The sequence below is a fragment of the Cyprinus carpio genome, chromosome B16 (assembly GCF_018340385.1).
Source record: "Cyprinus carpio isolate SPL01 chromosome B16, ASM1834038v1, whole genome shotgun sequence".
In the NCBI taxonomy this organism is placed as follows: Eukaryota; Metazoa; Chordata; class Actinopteri; order Cypriniformes; family Cyprinidae; genus Cyprinus; species Cyprinus carpio.
Window position 1 is genome coordinate 19,923,406 of NC_056612.1, and position 15,943 is coordinate 19,939,348.

Genomic DNA, 15,943 nt, shown 5'->3' on the forward strand with positions numbered 1-15,943 from the left:
CCTCAGAAGGTCACACCAATTTTTATATAAGCTGTTTTTCATGTATTTTCTATGGGAAATTCTTTGTTGAAATGTTTAAATCAAGTTAAAAAAAGCCAGATTTATATGCTTTTATAATGTGGCGACAAAAAATCTAAAAATTTAATTAAAAAAATTGTGTAAAAAACTGCTGCATAAAATAAAAAATATAGCATAAAATAACCTGTTGCTCAATAGGAGTGGAGCAAAAACAAAAATATATTTTTGTTATATATATATATATATATATATATATAATATATATATATATATATATATATATATATATATATATATACATATATATATATAAGGGACCTCTGAGGTGTGAAAGGCCAAAATTACTATTTTAAAATGTGATACAGAAATTTGACTAGCTAACATGGGATTAGACATCTGATGCTTGAAAAAACAGTTCCATACATGAAATGCACACTTGACAATCAGATGATAAAGCATTGTGTATCCGGCTATTAAAGTGGCAAATAAAGCCCACCACATACTGCAATGCAACAGAAATGGACTGTAAATGTAAACTTAAAGAAATGCTTTGAAAAATCTCGAGCCCAGTATTCAGCTGTACACGCAAAGCTGCACAATTCTTAAACAAATCCACTCAAAGAACACGAGTCACTCCGATAAATAGTTACAAGTGAAAAGAAGAAGATTGCCGGTGTTCCTTTTGGTCTCTTTCTCCTCACTTCTGACACAGTTTCGCCTCCGTTCCCATTTCGCAGCGCCGTTGTAAAAAGACTATTAACTGCGCTCGCTCAAAACCATTGAGTGAGAGGATAAAGGTCAGGGTGTAATCCACCGCAAGCTTTAGAATGCCATCACGTCTGCCCCTTGTTAATGTACTTCCTTTACTTTAAGCACACAGGGCCAGTGTTAGCACTTGAGACTTACACCTTAAGACGTAAGAGATTTCCAGCAGACGTTAAGTATATATACAAGTGAGAGGAAAAAAGACAACAGTCACAACAATATAGGAAAGCCACAGTGGGGCAACGTGGCCGCCCAACTCTCCTGTCAATCTCCTCTTGAGACATATGGCACCATATATAGTAATAAACTCCGCCTCTGATGATACAAGAACAAAACTTCAGAGAAAAGTACCCATGAGGGAGAAACAGCGTTGAAGAGGCATCAGCGTCTTGATAGGCAGTTGATGGAAAGCTGTCTGCTGGTTGAATCTGTGTGTGCATGCATGTGTGTGTTTGTCCTTTTGGCGCTTTTTAAGGGGCACGGCAGGTGCCTGACTCCTTTTAAGAGCCACGGTAAAGGTGCCCGACTCTCAGCTCCACTGTGTTGCACATGAAGAGATCTTCTCCAAGTGATGTTTATTTCTGCTTTTCAGTCCAGCCAGCCAGTGAGAAACAGGTAGGTGTAAAATAAAGCTGCCGTTTTTAGAAACGGCCCACTATCTCTGCAAGCAGAGCTAAACCAACCACACCGCATCAAGCCAGGCTCTGGAATCACTCACTGTTCTGAGGAAAATATGCTAAAAATATCCTAAACCGAAAAAACAGACATGTCACAGAACGGTGAACATATTTAGATGTTTGGGGTAAAAGGCAGAAAACTCAAATCCACATTTTTTTTTTTTTTGTACCATCCTTTTCCTTTGGCTTTAGGATCTGGGTTAGACGACAGAAAGAAGGTAAAAAGGTAAGCAGAGGTGATTGGGGGTGTGAGAGTGAGCCTGCCGGTGGTCCTGCTCCATGCAGTGAGGTCAGCATGGCGGGATGCATGTGGGGGGGGGGTTCCGCTATCTGACCTCCAAGCAGTCCAAATACTCCAGAACCAGCTCATAACAGAAACGATACTGCTCCTGCATTACACAGACACAGAGAAATCAGAGAATTAGGGCAATAATTTGAGTGTAAACACTACCGTTCAATGGTTTGGGGTCAGTATATTGTTCTGTAAGACTTTACGTCAGAAATCAATAATTAATACTAATTTATTCCATTTGCATATGGTTTAATTTTTTTGTAGACAATTTAGTTATCTTCTAAATTTCACATTACATTTATATTAAATCATTTAGCAGACGCTTTTATCCAAAGCGACTTACAAATGGGGACAATAGAAGTTTCAAGTTTTATTTGTCATATGTACAAGTGTCAGTGACAGAATGTACACTCAAATGCTTTTTGTAAGGCTCAGGAAATCTACAGCAGTACAAGAATAACAACAGAAATACATAATAAAGGGGCAAGCAAGACAGAAGTTTAAGTAACAAAAGAAGCAATGAAAAAAAAAAGAACAATAATGTAAATGCTGTGACAAGTCTTGGATAGTTTAATGCAGTACACATAGCAAGGTTTTTTTTAATAATAAATAAAAAGAAGAAAGTAGACAGAATAGAAAAAGAATAGAGCTAGTATTAGAGGGTCATTTTCTTAATAAATAGAAAAAGCTGAAAGAACAGAAAAAGAATAGAGAACGGTAGTGTGAGAGGGTCATTTTTTATAATAAATGAAAAGAAAACAAGTAGATGGAATAGTAAAACAAAAAAAAAAAACAATTATAAAAATAAAAATATAATATAAATAAGTATATATATAAAACCCCTTTTTTTTAATTAACATTTCGTTTTTATACATAAAACTATTAAGTCACTTTTCTATCTTTCCATCATATTTGGGGCTCTCTGGCATCCAAAAGATTAAAAACCCCTGCTACCTTCTCATTGGGCCCAAGGAATACCGAGTGGGCCTGTGAATTTTCTGGATATTTTTACTTCAAAGGCAAGACTTCCTTTTGTGATTCGTCTTACTTTTTGCAACAAATAATCTCTTTATTGTGTCTCTGAATAGATCTGTTATTGTACGATTTCACTGGTACTGAACCTTTGTACCCACCAGTGTCTCCACCATGTTGGGCTTAGCGTTCCGAAGGGTCTTGACAGCATAGAAGACGTCCACCATGTTCTGGTACTGGATCATCTCCATCAGGATGTTGCTAGCACAGTACGTTCCGCTGCGGCCACCACCGTTCCTAGACAGACAAGAAAACAACAAGCCCGGCTGTCATGAGCGAAGAAGAGACAGACATTGAGGAGAGTGGAGAAACAGATCTGGCTGCTTTGCATACTGATATTCAGTCTACAACAGAAATTTCACATATCCAGTTAATATGAAACCAGCCTGCATGAGAGGCATACAAAGAGCCGTTTGAAAAGCCGCAGAGGTCTTCTGTTATGTATGTGTACGGCACGACGGCGGCAGCTAGATGAGGCAATGGTGAGATAATCAATCGCAGTCAGTGCTTTGGCAGCTCTGGATTTAGCGCTGAGAAAGGCCTGCGCTGTTCTGTATTAAAGCATAATTGATTTCATCTCCATAATCTCTTCTCTCTGCCTGTGGTTGGTGTGACAGTTTTGAGTGATGTGCTTCTGGGCGGCGATGGGAAACAAATTCGTGCCTGGGGTTCCAGATGAGGTGGCTCGGTGGGCAGGAGGGGAAAGTGGAGTGTGCGCTTTAAAGGATAATGACCATGTTAAAACCTAGGCAAGTCTGGGTATGAGTGAAGTGAGTCCCTGTTTAGAAAATGATTTTATTTGAGAGCTGTTTGGTTTGTTTAATTGTTCATGTCAGAATATTGTTCATGATTTGTTTGCAGAGGTACACAGAAATAAATAATGCATATAATGTTTCTCATCTGGCTCACTGGCAAACAGAGATACGGGTCACGGCACACACAGATAACACTGTGAGAAGACAAGGATTAAGTGTGCTGTTCAAGGGCACAACGGCCATCACAACAATATGCAAGGCAGAAACGTGACCTGACAGACAGTCCACGTGCTCTTATGAAATGCCCTGTGACATTTATCTGTGGCCAATCACAATTTATGTGTCATTTTCAGATCACACAAATAGTAAAATATTACAAAATGAAATATTCCTCTCCTCAGTTTTCTTGTGCCTAGTCTTTTATCTCTTAATTTTTTCGTTCAGTGTAACTGCTCTTTGATTAGTTCATTTATTTCTGCTCTTTAATGTTATTTGATTTGGCTTTCTCTTGACTATATATTAAAGGAGCTTAAGGCAGGATTGCGCACCATTCAAAACTGAACCATCGGCCACTACTGAATCAAATGTACATCATCATTCAAAAGTTTGGAGTCTGTAGGATTTTTAACACAAAAATACATCAAAAACACAAAAAGGCTCATTGACGTTGGAACAGCTCTAGGGGTCAGCCAGCTGTTTTTTTTCGTTGTTTTTGTTTTCCGTATATATATACGTATATATATATATATCGATATATATATATATATATATGTATATATATATATATATATATATATATATATAGGCTATATATATAGGCTATATATATACAGAATATATATATATACAGAATCTGAATTAAAATGTGTTTGATTTAAGCCTACATTTCAAATTTTGTGTCATAAAATTATATCGCGCATACAGCTCAACTAACGCGATCGTTATAAAGGTGTTTCAACAACAATACACTTCCACTTGCATGTATTTGACAATCGAATATCAGATATTTCATGCCATAGCTAACACATTTGTGAATATTCTGAATAAAAAAGGAAAAATTACATAAAAGCAGATCATCATTCATTCGTTCATTTCAGGGGTATACTATTTAATTACCATTTGTGCATTTCATTCATTGCGCCTTGACACCATTTCAAACTGAGTCCCAAAAGTCCGCGTAAGAAGCATAACACGTACAGACTCAATGTAGGCATATGATTCGCTCTCTTTGTTGTTCTGTTTTCTTTCAGGATCAAAAATACAACAAATGAAAGCGTTTATCTGTATTTCCGACTGATGAGAACTCTGCATATACATTCATAAATCAGTCGATTTTGTATTTTTTATTATGAGATATTTTATTCTAATGTGATCATTGATTCAAGCACTGATGGACCAAGAGCGCGCGCATTTCGACATTTGCAGTAAAAACTTGAAATATAAATTCTCACAGAAACATGCATTTAATACCAATATATTGAAACGTCTGTTTATATACTCTATTAATAAAGGAGTCCAGACTGAAATACACTGCGCAAACCAAAAGTAATACTACCCACCGGATGATAGGCAAAATATTTTCAAGCCATACACAAAAAAAATACAACTCTCAAACAAAAAAAAATACTACACAAATTATGACAATTACACTAAGGTTATTACATTGTCTGCTATATATTTGCTTCTTATTTATTAAATATTGGCAATTGAGTTGATAAAACATTGATCAAAATTAAGATACAAGTTATACAAAACGAATATCTTTTAAACATAGTTTTCTATAAAACAAAACTTAATGAAGTCGTCAAAATCATGTTTTACCAAAAACAGCGCCGTTGCTAGGAGGGCGCCAGCGCCTCTGCCTTTCAGCGCCTATGCCTCGCGAGTGGATGATACCCCTGAAGACGCCTAGCAATGGTATAACTTTAGTGGTAGTATACCTTTAGTTAAGTTATACCTGAAGAGTCTTCGTAGCGCGCTAAGAGACAATGTTATCGGAAACGCAGCCCAGGTATGATGCGTTTCATGCGTAATGGAGATTCCAAAGCGCTCTTCTTTGGTCAGAACCTTGGAGAGCGAATCGCGGATAGGTCTGTCCTATGCACCGGAAACTTTTAACAATGCAACAAAATATTTTAAAGAGCATCAAGCTATTAAAATCTATATTATGTATAACGCACAGATAATATAACAGTAATAAATAGTCTGTTATATACTATAACAGGCTATTTATTAGGTTAAGCAGTGATTGGATAAATGTTTTTTTTTTTTTTTTTATTTTTTTTTTTTAACATTTTTAATTTAAGGCCCACCCACGATTGGTCTGGCCCATCCAAAACCGGAAATCCTGGCGCCGTGCCTGGGCCACACTGAGCTGTGCGTAACACCCACAGACGTGAAGTGAACGAGACAGAGGCTGTCCTGTACTGTCTGAAATGGTTAACTCTGTGGCGATGCATGTGCAAAAAAGATTTAACTAATCATAAAGTCAATCAGGATACATAACACAGCCTACTATAGGCCTACACTAACACCCCCCCCCCCCACCCCCAAAGAATCCCGCCCCCCCTCTCACAATATAGTTCCCACGTCCCTGCAAAGGCTGCATTTATTTGATCAAAAATACAGTAAAAACAGTAATATTGTGAAATATTATTAGAATTTAAAATAAATTGAAATAATATCAATTGTAATAAATATTTTTCTATTTTAAATTCACCTTAATATTTAATTTATTCCTATGATGGCAAAGCTGAATTTTCATCAGCCATTACTTTTCATTGTCACATGATCCTTCAGAAATTATTCTAATATGCTAATTTATTATCAATGTTGGAAACAGTTGTGCTGCTTAATATGCTTTTGGAACATGTGATATTTTTTTCAGAATTCTCTAAATAAAAAAACACTTTTGTGACAGTATGGCTTTACTATCACTTTTTAGAAATTTTACATATTTGCTGAATAAAAGTATTAATTTCTTTTAAAAAAATAAAATAAAAATCTGACCTCAATCTTTTGAATGTAGTGTAAGCACCAATTCTACTTCATGTTGGATGTGGCCACTTCAATTTACATTCACACTAAATTTAATGAAAAACTTTATCACCAAATGAATTATAAGATAATAAAATCTCAAATTGTGAAGTGTTTAAAACACACAGGCTCATGGATCTTCCACTACCTGTATTACTGATGAAGAGTGCCGGTGCACCTGCTAGACTACACATACATCTCACCGGGCAAGTAGAAAAAAAAAAAGGTTTGTTTGCATCACTTGCTTGGGGAAACATCAATCAATGACAAGCTGTAGAGGACACATGGTGGAAGTAAAAGATGTAGTTAAGCACAGCAGGACTGCACCATTAAGCTTTTTTTTTGTATCATTTGTCTGTATCTGATTAGCAGTGCATAAAGCTTATGACAGATTACAACATACAGTTGCAGGTATGTATTACTGTGCAGGGAAAATCAATAGACAGAATGCAAATAATCGAACCAAAACATTAACAAAGAAATATTAAAAGCAATGTGCTCAAAAAGAGCAACTTTTTCTTCAGTTTAGCTAATTAAAAGCAGCTAATGCAACACAATTCTTGATCACATTGTCACAACCTAATTTAATTGTGTGCAAATTTAATTTGCAAAATGGAAGTTTGCTTAATTTATCTGCATTAAGACTACGGAAAACAAAAAGTTTGTAGACATACAGTAACTAATTTTATTTAACTTTAAGATTATAACAAATCAAATGAAATCACTTAAGAGACATTGTTCAAAATGAAATTCAGCAGGCTGTAAATTAATAAAACAAATTAGATTTGTGGGATGTGTGGGATGTCACACAATACTACTCACAGGCAGTGGACTACTGTACGACCTTCCCCACACTCCCTCTGCCACTTCTGCACACTGGCCAGCAGGTTGAGGAAGGCCTTTTTGGAGTCAGGCACGTCACGATATGCAGACCAGCGCAGGAACTGGAACTGGCACACGACCAGCTGACCCTCCTGCAGTTCACATGGATGAGATGGGGAAATGGAAAGGTCACAATCAGTAATGCATCACCAGCTGTGCATTTGGGCTTGTTTATGAATGTGTACAGTAGCATAGGACTGTTCTCCATGCTGAGGTCTCAGCAGTGCCAACTCAGCAGTGTTTAGGTTGTGATGAATGAGTCTGCTGGGAAAGAGTTTCGCTTGGGTGGGGAAGAAACAGATGCCTACTTTGGCTTGAAACACAGGTGGAATTAATATAGAGCCCTGAGGCACACCCCAAAACTGCCCTGAGGGTTGCTGTGAGGAAGTCAGCACACTGACCATAGCTGAACGACACACTTCAACAAGTTTGACATAATGATTTTTCTGCCAAAATGTTCTTCCAATTTGTAAACAATTGCTAGGACACACATAGACACCAGAAGACATTAAATTAGGGTGTATTATGAAGTTATATTCAAATTAAAGGAATTTTAAATGAAAATCAAGCCATTTTCATTGATAATAATGCTCATTGATTGTTGGTGTATATTGTGTCTGATTTACAGAATAGAGAATGTAATCGAAATTTAAGGCAATTTTTCCAGTAAATAATTTTTTCTAACACAAACCAGGAATTACATGGGTTATGCACCTCACTAATAATTTTAAGTCAACATTAAGTTTCGGCAAAATTAAATAACCCATCCCAAAGCTGACAATTTAAAATTCTCTGTTGATTAGCCAGAAAAAAAATAAAAAAAATAAATAGGTTTGGAAACATTCCAATGTTCTCCTAAATATCCTTTACCCTGCTGTACATCAATAATCTACAAGCCTACAAACCATGTCTTGTTTATCTATTGTTTAATCAATCATTAAATAAACCAAGCACATCAAACATAATATGGAGGATTAAACTAATATGCAAGATTTAATTTTTCCATTAACATGTAAGATTTCCTGGATAATCACAATCCATGAATGCCCATATTTATAGGCGTTTTCAAAACACAAGTCTCTTCAGCAGACATGCAACAACACAGAAAGAGCACTGTTTAAAAGCAGGAGCATACAAAAACAGTAACACATTCTCTACCACATAATCTAAGTAATAGAGATGTCACATTTGAATAACACACACCCCCTTAATTCCCTCTACAGCACTGGAAATGCCCCCCCCCCCCCAATCGCCTTAGTTTTTCTTACGCTCCACAGACACGCTGCATGCAAAAGCATTAAAACACTGTAACATCTGTCAAAAGTACATCGAGCTGAGAGAAAAATGCAGGCATCTATTAGGCAAAGAGCACTGCTATAAAACATTTGCAGAGCAAAACAGAACAAAATTGGCCCTTCCAATAATGACAAGCTGGGGCAACTTAAAAGTGGTAAAAAATGACCTTCTGTGGCACGCTCATTAATGTATATTTCATATCTGCAGGCTTATGAAAACTTATTTCAGCATCTGTCCTTGCCTGCGAAAGTGCCGCCATATGAAGTGTCATGTGCTGATGGTATGAAAATGGATATTTTGAAATAGCTTTTCCTCTGTTCTTTAATTGCTCTTGTAGCTTTGGCTGACAAAATATATTGGACTGACAAACCCTATTTATTATACCACTTTATCTTGTAGTTTATTAAAGCGTGATCTGAATGTAACATGGCATAATAGCCAACAGAGTAATATAAAAGGCCTCAGAATGCTTTCAAAGCTTTTTAAATATTACATAAAAGTATCAATTTCCGCACTTTTCAAACTTGGGGTATTAAGCTGATGGTTAAATGGCACAACATAATGATCAACCGGTTCCAAGGTATGAAAAATGTATTATCGCTGAATATCATTAAAACCCTGTGGTGGTAATTCAAGGAATTCTCCTAGGAAATTACATTGGAATCTACTTCGCATTTTAAGAAAGAAAATTAAGAGGCTCATTTGCACAGCTGGATGACTTTTTACCTTACGTATACCTTTAGAGTCCCAAAAGGATGAAGTGAGTAAACTTAAGGGTCTGCTAGGGTTGCAATATAATGAGGTAATGTGAGAAAAAAAAACACTTATAAGTAAGAAAGTAAATTATCATTAATGGAACTCACTCTTGTTACGTTTTTGACCCGGAAAAGCCGGGTGATGATGTCCTCATCTGCAGACATGGACAGAAATTCCACTTGCATAGGACCATACTGCTGAAGACCTGGTTCGGGCCAGTACTGCACACAAGGCTGGAAAGATAGAAGAAAACAGAATGAGACATAGGAATTAACAAATAAGGAGACACATAGACAATATATATACATATATATGCCATAATTTAGCATTATAAGATCCTGATGACTTTTTTTTTCACGGTCATGCTTCTTTTATAGGTGTTTTAATCATGTTCCCACTTCATGGAATGTTTAAACTAAAAACAGAAGAATAGAGAAGAAAAGGGAAATGGATTTGGGAGGAAAAGTGGTTCTGAAGAGGAAAAAGTGGAAAGTGGTTTTAGAAGGAATGCGATTGAAGAACAGGGGTTTATGCAGGAATGGGATTCTGAAAGAAAATCTACTAAAGGGAAAAGGATTCTACATTGACAGGTGTTCTGAGGAAAAAAAGTTCTGCATGGGAAAATAAAAAAGGTTCTAGAGGGAAATGGGTTTTGGAAAGAAGAGGCTTCTGAAGTAAGTATATTTTACAGTATAGCTGCTGAAATTATGATGATCAAGCATAATTAACCATAATCTAAAAACCCACAGGGATTTCAATCTAAGAATTTGAAATGAAATACATGAGATTCAATCGAATCAATATTTTGACTCATCTGTATTTGGAATATGTTGCAGCCTTAGAATTCATCATGCATACATATGAAACGCTGTAGCCTTACTAAACCAAACTGAGCTGAAATTAAACGGGCGGGGACGGTGAGAATAGGCATGAAAGAAGAAGAACATTAATGACAGCGAAGCAAGTGAGGTGATAAATATTAATACTTATGGACTGCAGAGAGCAATCATGCGAATGAAAAAGAGGGAGAGACGTTAATCCACCACAGAGAGAAAAGGGAACAGATCGACTGCGAGAGTGACACTGAGTAACTGCCGGCATGTTAGCGCACGTCAGGGTTTTCAGAGAGCCGAGATCGAGAAGAGCACCGGAACGCCACTCCGCAAACTCAAAGGGAAGCTGTATGTAAATGAGACTTGACTATATGCTTATGAATATAGAACATTTCACAGGGAGATTAAGAGAAGCTGGGGACAAAATAGCTTAAACGACTTCAAAGGACATGTGATGATGTGAATGCAAAAAGGCAACCGATAAAGATGTATTTTGAAGAAAAACTCCCAAAGTCCTCTTGGGCACGGTTTTTAGTGGAACTTCTTGTGCTTTCACTTACCCAGGCAGAGTTTGATTGGTTCAGCTGATTCAGCATGACTACAGAGGTGCAGCCGTAGTCAAACACCAGCCTCCAGAAGTCAGAGGTCGTGCCGGGCAGCGGGTGAGGGGTTACAATGAAGGCAGCAGGCCGGTGGAAACTATCCATCAGTGCCGCATTAATGTAGTTGTTACTTTCTCCCTCAGTGGTCACCAGGAAGGCGAGGGCCCTGTCAGGTGGGAGAACATCCATGCTGCGGTTCTTCTCGCGGTTTCGTGGTAACAAGGCAATGCTGCACTCCTCGACATCCAGATGAGGAGTCACCGAGTTCAGTGTCTGAGGGAAACAGAAATGGAACACTGATGTTGAGGATAGGATTTGTAGTATTTTTTTCTTTGCTTGAGACTTCACTGAGGTCAGTAGGTTTATTATGGTGATGATGCATCTAAAGTATATGACATCAAAAAGTTGCAGAAGTTCATAACGAGACATTTCAAATCAGTGTTTATATAATGTGTTTTGCCTAAAGATTAACTATTATTATTATTATTTTTTGTAACTGAAAATGTTTAGCAATTTGTAAAATGAAAAAACAAACAAACAAACAAAAAGCTACACAAAATTTTACATGAAAAACTAAAAAAAATAAACAATAAAAAAAAAAAAAACTTAAGAAATGTTGGCAACTAAAATAAAATAAATACATCATTTAAAATAACAATCACATTATCACAGAAACATAAACTTAAATGAAAACTTAAACTATATAATATATAGTATATAAATAATACTAAAATAACACTGTTTGAAATGCTGTTTTGGACTGGGGAAGGCGTTGAGATCTGGAAGCACATCAAGCCATTTTATCTCTAAAGACTAAATTTGATTCTTCATTAGAAGAGAGAGAAGAAAAGCAGGGGAAAAAACCCTAAAAAATGAACAAAAACTACTGAGGCCTGTTTCTGCTTCAGAGTAAACAAATAAACTAACACACTAATAAACTAATAAATAAATAAATAAGTGAAATAAAAGTTTAAAATAAGAAATTAAGACAGCTGTGAGATACAAAGTCACATTTAGAGATATAAAGTAATTAAAAGAAATAAAGTAACACTGTGAAATATAAAGTCACAATCGGGAGAAATTAAGATGCAATTATGTAAAGTTCTTTGTTTTTCCACAAAAAGCAGGAAAAATCCTAAAAACAAAATGAAAAGGCTAAAGAAAGAAAGAAGGAAAAAAAGAAGATAGAAAGAAAGAAAGAAAGAAAGAAAGAAAGAAAGAAAGAAAGAAAGAAAGAAAGAAAGAAAGAAAGAAAGAAAGAAAAAGAAAGAAAGCTGAGTAGAAAACAAAAATGGTTCCTGCTGGCACACTGGTGATTATGAAGGTTTCCATTATGCACTAATAGTATTGTGCATCTGGTGACCGCAGATGTGCCCCAATTCCAACAACAGCTTCTGAAACCAACTTTAACATGCATTAAATCTCACTTGTCTAAACTATTACTGCTATTACAGTACCAAACAAAACTGCATATCAGGCCAACATCATACACAATAAATAGTTTCTATGAACTCATCAATGTCAGAAAAAACCATGACTGTCACTGCCTGTGCAAACCAAAAGGTAAAGAGATTTGCTGTTCTCCACTACAGCCAAAGGAACCTCTAACAACAATTCAACAGAAAAGATGATGTCTACATAAACATCAAAAATATTTATATACAAAACCCATTATAATATCCTCCATCAGCACCTAATAACTATAGCACAATCTACACTCTGTAATCTAAAGCTGCCTTCCTGTACTTCCCTTTCAAAGCCTCAGGAAAAAAAAATTGCCTATAAGGAATGCATTATAATTCACCTGGAAAGTAAAGTAAAAAAAAACTGCAATGTAGAGGTAAGTGCAGGAGAGCAAGGATAGTTCTGCCTGCCTTCCTCTGAATCAATAAAAGTATTCTCAGCAACACATGTGGAGTGGTACATCTTTTATTAAATAACCTTCACCGGCCTTTCGCTCCCTGAGGATCTGTGGCAAAGTGAAACACGGCTGACTACTGCTCCCAATGGACATGGAATGCAAGGTATTTCTTCTATTACACATTTTGCACTACTACCTTTATTATTTATGTTCGAAAGTCTACTAAAACAATTAAACTTCTGTAATCAATAGCCTCCTACTCAAGAACCTTCACCCAAGATGCCCACGTTTCCAGCGTATACAAATGAAATGAAAGATTCTGAGTTCTGAAAGTGTTTCCAACATTCTGTCATTTATTACAGCTCAGTTTTCTCATTGTTATGTGTGTAGGTGTACATACGCTACAGAATGGCCCCATGTTGCAGCAGGCATCTTTTTGTTGAAGTCGAAAAGATTATTTAAATGTCCTCTGAATGTCTAGACACACTCAAAATGCATTTATTCAACAGTATTGATCATTAATCTACGGGTAGCGGGTGTGTCACACTTTGTGCAGCTCAGAGTCTTGTTTGACTGCTGCCGTCAACCTTGCTTCGCCCCATCGAACAGATTTAGCATTTATAGAACTTCATAGAAAGTTATTTACTTGTAGAGGAATCTGAAAAATGTAATTTCCCTTCATCTTTGGAAATAAGAGTTTAATTTATGATGTAAACAACTTTAACTTTCAAAGCACAAACTTTCTGCCCTGTTCATTTCAGGTGACAAGCAATTTGTCTGCCACCACTGACTGTGAAACTGCTTCACAATGTGACACAGCCAAAACCAGTGTTTAAATGTACAGTCATGTGCACCAATGAGATCTCACAATCAAGACCTTGGGGAGAAAGGATAAACCGATATATTGTTTTATATTGTTGACAAAGACCTGGAACTCCTCTCGTAGCTGTGAAGAGTTGCTCTGAGAATCCACCCTCAGCATCTCTTTGTAAGCCAGGGCAAACTCGTTTACCGGGATGGCCGTCTCCCCGCACAGGCACGCCTCCAGGATGGCATCGTGAATAAATATGTACTGCTCCTGTTATATAGAGAGAGAAAGCAAAGACATAACTACACATGGCTTGCTGTAGACTTCAAATTTGGATTCAGACGCCACTGAAAGTGATAATGTCTGAGTGGGTGCTATTACTCCATCAAGTTTAACGCATTCATGTGAATCTGCTGTTGTGTGCTGATAGGTGATGATAGTCAAGACATTAAAGGGATACTCCATCCCAAAATGAAAATTTTGTCATTAATCACTTACCCCCATGTCGTTCCAAAGCCATAAAAGCTCTGTTCTTCGGAACACAATTTAAAATATTTTGGATGAAAACCTGGAGGCTTGAGATTGTCCCATAGACTGCCAAGTAAATAACAGTGTCAAGGTTCATAAAAGGTATGAAAGTTGTCGTCAGAATACTCCATCTGCCATCAGTGATTCAACCGTAACGTTATGAAGCAACGAGAATACTTTTTGTAAGCAAATTTTTGTTTACTTCGCTTGCAAAAAGTGTTCCCATCACTTCATATAACCCAGAGTGCACGTCTGATGGCAGATGGAGTATTCTGTTGATGACTTTCATACCTTTTATGGACCTTGACACTGTTATTTACTTGGCAGTCTATGGGACAGTCTCAAGCCTCCAGGTTTTTATCCAAAATATCTTAAATTGTGTTCCAAAGACTAATGAAAAAATTTTCATTATGGAATGAAATATGGGTGAGTGATTAATGACAAAATTTTCATTTTGGGATGGAGTATCCTTTAATGCATTAATCAGCCAATCACAATGACAAGGAGGCATTGCTTTCTGTGATTTTTCTTTACATTTATTTTGAAATGAGCTCAAGCGAGGCCTCCCTTGGAAGAACTTTCTGCTGGTGTTACAACAGATTTCATCTATTATTTCATAATATTTGCTTTCATTTAGTTTAATTTTCTCAACTGGATTTTTGGATGAGGCACTGTCTTCCTTCTGAGAAAACACCATTGATAGATCAAGTAAATAAAGATTATAAAAGGAATGAGGAGAATAGAAAAGAGAGGACTGGAGGAGGAGTGAGAATACATGCAAGACAAAGCACAATACAGAGACAATGCACAGGCACCGATAACAGAATTTGTTTAACCTCAATGTTTCAGTATATAAACACAACACTGTGGCATGTTTCAAAGTGCACTGCGTGTGTATACATCGCTCTACATAAACCCTTGCGGATGGATTTAATTAAAGCATCTGGTAAATAATTACTAATGTTTTAAACTGTCAAATGACTGTGGGATTTACATAATAAAGTTTGGATATGCAAATTTCGGAACATCTAAGCAAAGGCACTTGCCTGTGCAGAGCGGACATATGCGACGGAGATGATTATTTGCAGTTCACACCTATCAATACACACTTTTCACTGAATTCCAAGGCTAAACATTCTGAATATTCATAGCAACTCCTACAGAGCTTATGACAATGCAAACACAAGGGATGTCATGTAATAAGTCTCCTGCAATAGTTGGTTAAAGGGAATTATGGGGAAACATGTGAGAAGCTGCACCTCTGTCTGGATCATGTTGATGCGGCGAGAGCAGAGGGTCTTCACACAGTTGTAGATGTCCACCACTCCTTCACACTCCGCCATGTCCAGCATTACATCCAGCACGATATAGCAGCCTGTCCTGCCTGCTCCCACACTGAAGAGGGAGAACGAAAGACAGATAGCAAGATGATCCTCAAAAATGATGACATTGGCTTTTTCTTTGATGGACATGAACTAAAGATCAGGCTGGTAAAGTTTTAAGGCAGCTGTCACAAGTCCTGTATGACATGGAGGGATGTGAACCTTCAAAGTCCCATGGTACAGCTGACATCAAAAACTTAACAAAAAGTACCAAAAAGCATGGGTTTTTGACATGGTACAATAGTAAAACCATATTTTTGGACATCTATCATGGTCACATCAGGTTTTTGAGCATGTAACATGATAGTCCCACTATATTCTTTAAGTTACCTTGGAGTATTTGAAGGAAAGTTAGCACAAGCACAATTTTCAAGCAAAACATTTCACAAGCAGTTTCTTTGGTTTTATATTATATAAACG

General features: G+C 36.8%; 1 protein-coding gene across 19 annotated transcripts in view; it reads right to left on the reverse strand.

The window, feature by feature from the left end:
- Nucleotides 1-310: 310 nt before the first annotated feature.
- Nucleotides 311-15,943, reverse strand: part of LOC109093672 (receptor-type tyrosine-protein phosphatase U) — a 211,313-nt gene continuing 195,680 nt past the window's right edge. For 15 of the 19 annotated variants that reach the window (XM_042741371.1, XM_042741370.1, XM_042741367.1 and 12 more), the window contains 7 exons: nucleotides 15,401-15,536; nucleotides 13,734-13,883; nucleotides 10,903-11,217; nucleotides 9,617-9,742; nucleotides 7,398-7,555; nucleotides 2,886-3,021; nucleotides 311-1,849 (listed from right to left, as the gene is read on the reverse strand). In XM_042741371.1, coding sequence (XP_042597305.1) covers nucleotides 1,787-1,849; nucleotides 2,886-3,021; nucleotides 7,398-7,555; nucleotides 9,617-9,742; nucleotides 10,903-11,217; nucleotides 13,734-13,883; nucleotides 15,401-15,536 — 1,084 coding nt within the window. In that variant the 3' untranslated portion in view covers nucleotides 311-1,786. The remainder of the gene's footprint in view (nucleotides 1,850-2,885; nucleotides 3,022-7,397; nucleotides 7,556-9,616; nucleotides 9,743-10,902; nucleotides 11,218-13,733; nucleotides 13,884-15,400; nucleotides 15,537-15,943) is intronic. The other 4 variants (XM_042741369.1, XM_042741380.1, XM_042741383.1 and 1 more) reach the window with 1 other exon arrangement.